General features: G+C 36.6%; 1 protein-coding gene across 3 annotated transcripts in view; it reads left to right on the top strand.

Moving 5' to 3' along the window:
- The window catches only part of KIAA1328 (KIAA1328 ortholog), a 368,530-nt gene that overhangs the window by 229,140 nt on the left and 128,337 nt on the right, over nt 1-11,053 (top strand). For all 3 annotated transcript variants that reach the window (XM_029224084.1, XM_029224098.1, XM_029224091.1), the window contains one exon: nt 3,321-3,428. In XM_029224084.1, the coding sequence (XP_029079917.1) occupies nt 3,321-3,428 (108 nt within the window). The remainder of the gene's footprint in view (nt 1-3,320; nt 3,429-11,053) is intronic.

Genomic DNA, 11,053 nt, shown 5'->3' with positions numbered 1-11,053 from the left:
TGTGTGTGTGTGTGTGTGTGTGTGTGTGTGTGTGTGTGTGTGTGTGTTTGTGTGTATCTCACATTTTCTTTATCCATTCATCCGTCAATAGACACTTAGGTTGTTTCCATATCTTGGCTATTGTGATTAATGCAGCAATGAACATGGAAATGCAGACATCTCTTTAAGATACAAATTTCATTTCCTTAAGATAAATACCCAATTGCTAGATCATATGGTAGTTCTATTTTTAAATTTTGAGGATTTTCCATACTGTTTTCCATAATGACTGTACCACTTTACATTCTCACCAAGAATATATAGGGATTCCCATTTCTCCATATCCTGACCAACAATTGTTGTTTCTTGTCTTTTTGATAATAGCCATTCTAACAGGTATGAGGTGACACCTCATTGTAGTTTTGATTTGCATTTCCCTGATGATTAGTGATATTGAGCATCTTTTCATGTACCTGTTAGCCATCTGTATGCCTTCTTTGAGAAAATGTCTATTCACATCCTCTGCTCATTTTTTAATTGGATTGTTTGGTTTTTTGCTATTGAATTATGTAAGTTCTTTATATATTTTGGATATTACCCCTTTATCAGATATATGATTTGCAAATATTTTCTGCCATTTGGTAGGTCTCCTTTTCATTTTGTTGGTGGTTTCCTTTGCTGTGCAGAGGCTTTATAGTTTGATGTAGTCCCACTTATTTATTTTTGGTTTTTGTTGCCTTTATATTTTGTGTCAGCTCCAAAAGATCATCACCAAGACTATATCAGTGAGCTTACCACCTATGTTTTCTTCTAGGAGTTTCATGGTTTTAGGTCTTACATTCTAGTGTTTAACCCATTTTGAGTTAATTCTTATGTGACGTGTAACATGTAAGATACTGGTCTAATTTCATTCTTTTGCACGGGGCTGTCCATTGTTCCCAAAACCATTTATTGAAGAGACTATCCTTTCCCAATTGTGTTTTCTTGGTGCCCTGATTAAAGATTAGTTGAGCACATATGCAAGGGTTTATTTCCAGGTTTTCTATTCTGTTTTATTGGTCTTTGTGACTGTTTATATGTCAGTGTGTATGTGTGGGTGTGTATACTCACTCATTTGATTTTGTATTTTGATTTAGTATTTTTCTCACTTCTATTTATTTCTGATTTACTCTTTTTACTTCCAGTTTCTTTTTTTAATATATTTATTTATTTATTTATTTATTTATCTTTGGCTGCATTGGGTCTTTGTTGCTGTGCACGGGCTTTCTCTAGTTGCGGTGAGCTGGGGCTACTCTTTGTTGTGGTACGCAGGCTTCTCACTGCGGTGGCTTCTCTTGTTGCGGAGCACAGGCTCTAGGCCTGCGGGCTTCAGTAGTTGTGGCACATGGGCTCAGTAGATGTGGTTCGCAGGCTCTAGAGCGCAGGCTCAGTAGTTGTGGTACACAGGCTTACTTGCTCCGTGGCATGTGGGATCTTCCTGGCCCAGGGATTGAACCCATGTCCCTTGCATTGGCAGGTGGATTCTTAACCACTGCGCTAGCAGGGAAGCCCCTCTTCTAGTTTTATTAAGCTATAATTGGCATACAGCACTGTATAAGTTTAGGGTGTACAGCATGATAATTTCACTTACATACATCATGAAATGACTACAAAGATAAGTTTAGTGAATATCTATCATCTTATATAGATACAAAATTAAACAGAAAAAAATGTTTTTTCCTTTTGATAAGAACCGTTAGGGTTTACTCGCTTAACAACTTTCATATATAACATACAGCAGTGTTAATTATATTTATTATGTTGTATATTACATCCCTGGTACTTGTTTATCTTATAATTGGAAGTTTGTACCTTTTAACTACTTTTATCTAATTCCCCTTCTCCCTACCTATCATCTCTGGTAGCACAAATCTCACCTTTTTTTCCGATGAGTTTGTTTCTATGTTTGTTTTTGAAGTATAATTGACCTACAATACTATGTTAGTTCCTGGTATATAAGATAGTGACTTGGGCTTCCCTGGTGGTGCAGTGGTTGAGAGTCCGCCTGCCGATGCAGGGGACACGGGTTCGTGCCCCGGTCCGGGAAGATCCCACATGCCGTGGAGCGGCTGGGCCTGTGAACCATGGCCGCTGAGCCTGCGCGTCCGGAGCCTGTGTTCCGCAACGGAAGAGGCCACAACAGTGAGAGGCCCGTGTACTGCAAAAAAAAAAAAAAAAAAGATAGTGACTTGATATATCTATACATTTCAAAATGATCACCACAATAAGTCTAGTTGTCATATGTCACCACACAAAGATATTACATAATTATTGACTATAGTCCCTATACTGTACATTTCATAGCCATGTCTCATTTATTTTGCAACTGGAAATTTGTATTGTACCTCTTAATCTCCCTCACCTATTTCTCACCTACCCTGACCCCTCTCCCCTCTGGCAACCACCTATTTGTTCTCTATATTTATGACTCTGTTTCTGTTTCATTATGTTTGTTCATTTGTTTTGTTTTTTAGAGTCCACATATAAGTGAAATCATACAGTATTTATCTTTCTCTGTCTGACTTATTTCACTTAGAAAATACCCTCCAAGTCCATCCATGTTGTTGCACATGGCAAGATTTTATCCTTTTGTGTGGCTGTGTAATACTCCATTATGTACATATACCACATCTTCTTTATCCATTCATCTGTTGATGGACACTAAGGTTGCTTCCATATCTTGGCTATTGTAAATAATGCTGCAGTGAACACAGGGATGCATGTATCTTTTCTGTTGAATCATTAGCGTTTTTGTTTTCTTCAGATAAATACCCAGGAGTGGAATTGCTACATCATATAATAGTTCTATTTTTAATTTATTGAGGAATCTCCGCACTGTTTTCCATAGCGGCTACGCCAATTTACATTCCTACCAACAGTGCACGAGGATTCCCTTTTCTTCACATCCTTGTCAACACTTGTTATTTGCTGTCTTCTTGATAATGGCCATTCTGACAGGTGTGAGGTGATATCTCATTATGGTTTTGATTTTCATTTCCCTGATGATAAGTGATGTTAAGCATCTTTTCATGTCCCTGTTGGCCATCTGTATGTCTTCTTTGAACAAATGTCTATTCAGATCCTCTGCCCATTTTTTTAACCTGTTTATTTGGTGTTTTAGTGTTGAATTGTATGCCAGTACTGTTTTGACTATAGCTTTGTAATATAGTTGGAAATCAGAGAATGTAATGCTTCCAACTTTGGTCTTCTTTCTCAAGATTTAGCTATTCAGGGTCTTTTGTGGTTCCATACTAATTTTAGTATTGTTTGTTCTATTTCTATGTCTAAATTTATTTTTACAGGTTAAGAACTCAAGCTGCATTTAAGTCAAGAGAACTGGTTGCTAATAAAGACATTACTAAACCCCGAGAGCTGAGGCTGGATATGAGTGAGAGTGGCTCTGGACCAAGGTAAACTTGGGTGGTCGGTGAAGGCAAAATATGTAGCACACAGATATTAAGGATATGGTTGGTATATATTTATAGCTTCATATTGGTGAATCCAGTTTTCTGAATATATGAATAAATATATTCACATTATAAATTTTTGAAAAATATAGAAAAGTGTAAAGAAGAAAATAAAAATCATTCATAATCCTACCATTCAGAGACAATCCTATGAGGCCTTTTCCCCTCTCTCTTTCATAATAATAATTTCTATATCATAATAGGGATTATGCTTATACAGAATTTTATTTTTTGCTTTTTTGTGTGTATCCCAGTTTCTGATGTCCTTTTTTATGAAAACATGATATTAATTCATTTAACAAGTATCTATCATGTGATGAATATTACTCAATATTTATCAGTAACCCTGTTATTGGATAATATAAGGTTTTACTATTATACAATAAATTATGCTTTGAGGAACATTTCTGTACATACATTTTTAATGTATGCAGAATTACTAGCTTAAAGTACTTATAAATCCTTTTAAGATTCCTTTTTTTTTTTTACATCTTTATTGGAGTATAATTGCTTTACAATGGTGTGTTAGTTTCTGCTTTATAAAAAACTGAATCAGTTATACATATACATATGTTCCCATATCTCTTCCCTCTTGCATCTCCCTCCCTCCCACCCTCCCTATCCCACCCCTCTAGGTGGTCACAAAGCACCAAGCTGATCTCCCTGTGCCATGCGGCTGCTTCCCACTAGCTATCTGTTTTAAGTTTGGTAATGTATATATGTCCATGCCACTGTCTCACTTTGTCACAGCTTACCCTTCCCCCCTCGCCATATCCTCAAGGCCATTCTCTAGTAGATCTGTGTCTTTATTCCCGTCTTTCCCTTAGGTTCTTCATGACATTTTTTTTTCTTAGATTCCACGTATATGTGTTAGCATACGGTATTTGTCTTTATCTTTCTGACTTACTTCATTCTGTATGACAGACACTAAGTCCATTCACCTCACTACAAATAACTCTTTTTCGGTTCTTTTTATGGCTGAGTAATATTCCATTGTATATATGTGCCACATCTTCTTTATCCATTCATCCAATGATGGACACATAGGATGCTTCCATCTCCTGGCTATTGTAAATAGAGCTGCAGTGAACATTTTCGTACATGACTCTTTTTGAATTATGGTTTTTTCAGGTTATATGCCCAGTGATGGGATTGCTGGGTCATATGGTAGTTCTATTTGTAGTTTTTTAAGGAACCTCCATACAGTTCTCCATTTCCATTACCAATTTCCATTACCAATTCACATTTCCACAGCAGCGCAAGAGTGTTCCCTTTTCTCCACACCCTCTCCAGCATTTATTATCTATGGATTTTTTGATGATGACCATTCTGACCGGTGTGAGATGATATCTCATTGTACTTTTCATTTGCATTTCTTTAATGATTAATGATGTTGAGTATTCTTTCATGTGTTTGTTGGCAATCTGTATATCTTCTTTGGAGAAATGTCTATTTAGGTCTTCTGCCCATTTTTGGATTGGGTTGTTTGTTTTTTTGATATTGAGCTGCATGAGCTACTTGTAAATTTTGGAGATTAATCCTTGTCAGTTGCTTCATTTGCAAATACTTTCTCCCATTCTGAGGGTTGTCTTTTGCTCTTGTTTATGGTTTCCTTGGCTGTGCAAAAGCTTTGAAGTTTCACTAGGTCCCATTTGTTTATTTTTGTTTTTATTTCCATTTCTCTAGGAGGTGGGTCAGAAAGGATCTTGCTATGATTTATGTCATAGAGTGTTCTGCCTATGTTTTCCTCTAAGAGTTTGATAGCTTCTGGCCTTACATTTAGGTCTTTAATCCATTTTGAGCTTATTTTTGTGTGTGGTGTTAGGGGTTCTAATCTCATACTTTTACATGTACCTGTCCAGTTTTCCCATCACCACTTATTGAAGACGCTGTCCTTTCTCCACTGTACATTCCTGCCACCTTTATCAAAGATAAGGTGTCCATATGTGTGTGGGTTTATCTCTGGGCTTTCTATCCTGTTCCATTGATCTATCTTTCTGTTTTTGTGCCAGTACCATACTGTCTTGATTACTGTAGCTTTGTAGTATAGTCTGAAGTCAGGGAGTCTGATTCCTCCAGCTCCTTTTTTCGTTCTCAAGATTGCTTTGGCTATTCGGGGTCTTTTGTGTTTCCATACAAATTGCGAAATTTTTTGTTCTAGTTCTGTGAAAAGTGCCAGTGGTAGTTTGATAGGGATTGCATTGAATCTGTAGATTGCTTTGGGTAGTAGAGTCATTTTCACACTGTTGATTCTTCCCATCTAAGAACATGGTATATCTCTCCATCTATTTGTATCATCTTTAATTTCTTTCATCAGTGTCTTATAATTTTCTGCATACAGGTCTTTTGTCTCCTTAGGTAGGTTTATTCCTAGATATTTTATTCATTTTGTTGCAATGGTAAATGGGAGTGTTTTCTTGATTTCACTTACAGATTTTTCATCATTAGTGTATAGGAATGCCAGAGATTTCTGTGCATTAATTTTGTATCCTGCTACTTTACCAGATTCATTGATTAGCTCTAGTAGTTTTCTGGTAGCATCTTTAGGATTCTCTATGTATAGTATCATGTCATCTGCAAACAGTGACAGCTTTACTTCTTCTTTTCTAATTTGAATTCTTTTTATTTCCTTTTCTTCTCTGATTGCTGTGGCTAAAAATTCCAAAACTATGTTGAATAAGAGTGGTGAGAGTGGGCAGCCTTGTCTTATTCCTGATCTTAGTGGAAATGCTTTCAGTTTTTCACCATTGAGGAGGATGTTGGCTGTGGGTTTGTCATATATGGCCTTTATTATGTTGAGGAAATTTCCCTCTATGCCTACTTTCTGGAGGGTTTTTATCATAAATGGGTGTTGAATTTTGTCAAAAGCTTTCTCTGCATCTATTGAGATGACCATGTGGTTTGTCTCCTTCAATTTGTTAATATGGTCTATCGCATTGATTGATTTGCGTATATTGAAGAATCCTTGTATTCCTGGAATAAACCCCACTTGATCATGGTGTATGATCCTCTTAATGTGCTGTTGGACTCTGTTTGCTAGTATTTTGTTGAGTATTTTTGCATCTGTGTTCATCAGTGATTTTGCCCTGTAGTTTTCTTTCTTTGTGACATCCTTTTGGTCACAAAGGTCTGGTTTTGGTATCAGGGTGATGGTGGCCTCGTAGAATGAGTTTGGGAGTGTTCCTCCCTCTGCTATATTTTGGAAGAGTCTGAGAAGGACAGGTCTTAGCTCTTCTATAAATGTTTCATAGAATTCGCCTTGAAGCCATCTGGTCCTGGGCTTTTGTTTTTTGGAAAATTTTTAATCACAGTTTCAATTTCAGCGCTTGTGATTCGTCTGTTCATATTTTCTATTTCTTCCTGATTCAGCCTTGGCAGGTTGTGCATTTCTAAGAATTTGTCCATTTCTTCCAGGTTGTCCATTTTATTGGCATAGAGTTGCTTGTAGTAATCTCTCATGATCTTTGGTATTTCTGCAGGGTCAGTTGTTACTTCTCCTTTTTCATTTCTAATTCTATTGATTTGACTCTTCTCCCTTTTGTTCTTGATGAGTCTGGCTAATGGTTTATCAATTTTGTTTATCTTCTCAAAGAACCAGCTTTTAGTTTTATTGATCTTTGCTATCGTTTCCTTCATTGCTTTTTCATTTATTTCTGATCTGATCTTTATGATTTCTTTCCTTCTGCTAACTTTGTGGTTTTTTTGTTCTTCTTTCTCTTAATTGCTTTAGGTGCAAGATTAGGTTGTTTATTCGAGATGTTTCCTGTTTCTTAAGGTAGGATTGTATTGCTATAAACTTCCCTCTTAGAACTGCTTTTGCTGCATCCCATAGGTTTTGGGTCATTGTGTCTCCATTGTCATTTGTTTCTAGGTATCCTTTGTTTTCCTCTTTGATTTCTTCAGTGCTCATCTCACTGTTAAGTAGTGTGTTGTTTAGCCTCCATGTGTTTGTATTTTTTACAGATCTTTTCCTGTAATTGATATCTAGTCTCATAGCATTATGGTCTGAGAAGATACTTGATACAGTTTCAGTTTTCTTAAATTTACCAAGGCTTGATTTGTGACCCAAGATATGATGTATCCTGGAGAGTGTTCCATGAGTACTTGAGAAAAATGTGTATTCTGTTGTTTTTGGACCGAGTGTCCTATAAATATCAATTAAGTCCATCTTGTTTAACGTATCATTTAAAGCTTGTGTTTCCTTATTTATTTTCATTTTGGATGATCTGTCCATTGGTGAAAATGGGGTGTTAAAGTCCCCTAGTATGAATGTGTTACTGTCGATTTCCCCTTTTATGGCTGTTAGTATTTGCCTTATGTATTGAGCTGCTCCTATGTTGGGTGCATAACTATTTACAATTGTTATATCTTCTTCTTGGATCGATCCCTTGATCATCATGTAGTGTCCTTCTTTGTCTCTTCTAATAGTCTTTATTTTAAAGTCTATTTTGTCTGATATGAGAATTGCTACTCCAGCTTTCTTTTGTTTTCCATTTGCATGGAATATCTTTTTCCATCCCCTCCCTTTCAGTCTGTAAGTGTCCCTAGGTCTGAAGTGGGTCTCTTGTAGACAGCATATATATGGGTCTTGTTTTTGTATCCATTCAGCCAGTCTGTGTCTTTTGGTGGGAGCATTTAATCCATTTACATTTAAGGTAATTATCGATATGTATGTTCCTATTCCCATTTTCTTAATTGTTTTCGGTTTGTTATTGTAGGTCTTTTCCTTCTCTTGTGTTTCTTGCCTAGAGAAGATCCTTTAGCATTTGTTGTAAAGCTGTTTTGGTGGTGCTGAAATCTCTCATCTTTTGCTTGTCTGTAAAGGTTTTAATTTCTCCATCAAATCTGAAATAGATCCTTGCTGGGTAGAGTAATCTTGGTTGTAGGTTTTTCTCCTTCATCACTTTAAATATGTCCTGCCAGTCCCTTCTGACTTGCAGAGTTTCTGCTGAAAGATCAGCTGTTAACCTTATAGGGATTCCCTTGTGGGTTATTTGTTGTTTTTCCCTTGCTGCTTTTAATATGTTTTCTTTGTACCACTTGCTTAATATGTGTCTTGGCATGTTTCTCCTTGGATTTATCCTGTATGGGACTCTCTGTGCTTCGTGGACTTGATTAACTATTTTCTTTTCCATATTAGGGAAGTTTTCAACTATAATTTCTCCAAATATTTTCTCAGTCCCTTTCTTTTTCTCTTCTTCATGTGGAACCCCTATAATTCGAATGTTGGTGCGTTTAATGTTGTCCCAGAGGTCTCTGAGACTGTCCTCAGTTCTTTTCATTCTTTTTTCTTTATTCTGCTCTGCAGTAGTTATTTTCCCTATTTTATCTTCCAGGTCACTTATCCGTTCTTCTGCCTCAGTTATTCTGCTATCGATCCCTTCTAATTTCATTTATTGTGTTGTTCATCATTGCTTGTCTCACCTTTAGTTCTTCTAGGTCCATGTTAAATGTTTCTTGCATTTTCTCTATTCTATTTCCAAGATTTTGGATCATCTTTACTATCATTATTCTGAATTCTTTTTCAGGTAGACTGCCTATTTCCTCTTCATTTGTTAGGTCTGGTGGGTTTTTATCTTGTTCCTTCATCTGCTGTGTGTTTTTCTGTCTTCTCGTTTTGCTTATCTTACTGTGTTTGGGGTCTCCTTTTTGCAGGCTGCATGTTCATAGTTCCCGTTGTTTTTGGTGTCTGTCCCCAGTGGCTAAGGTTGGTTCAGTGGGTTCTGTAGGCTTCCTGGTGAGGGGACTAGTGCCTGTGTTCTGGTGGATGAGGCTGGATCTTGTCTTTCTGGTGGGCAGGTCCATGTCTGGTAGTGCATTTTGGGGTGTGTTTATCTTTCTATACTTTTTTTATGCTTACATGTATATAAACATCTATATACATTTGAGATCAAACTGAACACATTACTTGTTAATCTTTTTTTATTCCACTTAATGGTGCTTTAATGGTCATTTGTCAGGTTCTTAGATGTAGAACTGTAGTAAGCAGAATAATTGTTCCTCCGAGACGTCGGTGTTCTAATCCCTGGAACTTCTGAATATGTTACCTTATGTGGCTAAGGGACTTTGCAGTTATGATCAAGGGAACATACCTTGAGAGAGGGAGATTACCCTGGGTTATCTGTATTGGCTCAGTCTAATCACATGAGTTCTGAAAAATGAAGAACCTTCCCTTGCTGTGTCAGAGAGATAAGACAAAGGAGGAGGAGAGATATGAAGCAGAGAATGCCTCAACCTGCCTTTGCTGGCTCTGAAGATGGAGGAAGGATGTATGACCAGCCAAGGGATATAAGTAGCTTCTAGAAGTTTGGAACAGTTCTCATCTGCTGGCCTGCAAGGAAGTGGGAATCTCAGTCCTCAGACTGCAAGGAACAGAATTCTGCCAACAGCCTGAATGAGCAAGGAAAACAGATCCTCCCCTACAGCCTCCAGAAAGGAACATAGGACCCGCCGACACCTCAATGTTCACCCAGTGAGATCTGTGTCAGACTTCTGACCTACAGAACTATAGGATAATAAATTTGTGTTGTTTAAGTCACTAAATTTGTGGTAGTTTGTTATACTGGCAATACAAAGTTAATACAAATTCTAACTTATTTCCTATAAATGGATAATCATTCCTGGTTTCTATAGAAACATGAAATAATATACACTGTAAGTTATTCAGCACTTGTATTGTCAGACATTGATATTGTTTCAAGTTCTTTACCACTGCATAGAATGCTGTAATAAGCATGACTGTAGTTACATTCTTGTGTTCTGGTACTTTTAATTTTTTAGGATAAATTTCCAAAAATGAAATTGCTAGGTCAAAGGCTATTTTTATGTTAGGCTATTTTATATAATTTACAATTATAATAACCCATGCTAACTTTCTTTTCCAAAAGGCTGTAGCAATTCATACTCACACTTGCAATTTATGAAAGTTTTCATCACTGTTAGTCAGGTAGGTGTATTAAATGCTTTAGAAACTAGTGCTCCAATCTAAGAGATGGACATGCTTTAAACTTTAGTGCATCTGGGCATGCATGTCCTACATTCAAATAATTATGACAAAAATAAGGTAAGACTATGCACTGCTTCCAAAAAAAGTCTTCCCTAATATGTCTTCGATAAGATCATAGATCTTTTAAAATTTTAATATGTAGTATAAGGGTTTGAAGAAACTCTGGCAACTGTTTCCGAAGTCTGACGGTCATTGGGAAGCCAAGAATTGTCACTCAGCAGCCCTTAAATTATTTAATCTAATGTGAGATTAAAAGAAGTAGAGACAATGAGTTCATTTGTCTTCTTGATTCATTTGGCTATGGAAATGATAGCCAAACCCAAGAAAGAGGTAGAGATGAATCCAGGGAGAATAGTGTACAGCCTTGAGCAGGCTTTGTAGAATTATTTAAATGAAAATGTCTGCTGACTTTAAAAAATGTAATCAAGCATTGTTATGGGAAATGACCTTTTTTCTACCTTGCAGGCTCTTTGATTTTGGCAGTAGAACTCCCTAGATAAAATTTAATTTTAAGCTGAATTTTCTTTATTTGGAAATTTAAATTATCTCAGTATTAAAAATG

Source organism: Monodon monoceros, unplaced genomic scaffold (assembly GCF_005190385.1).
Source record: "Monodon monoceros isolate NGI ecotype Baffin Bay Population unplaced genomic scaffold, NGI_Narwhal_1 Super_Scaffold_1, whole genome shotgun sequence".
Lineage (NCBI taxonomy): Eukaryota > Metazoa > Chordata > Mammalia > Artiodactyla > Monodontidae > Monodon > Monodon monoceros.
The sequence above is the reverse complement of the archived record's forward strand: the minus strand, read 5'-3'. Positions and strand labels throughout refer to the sequence as shown.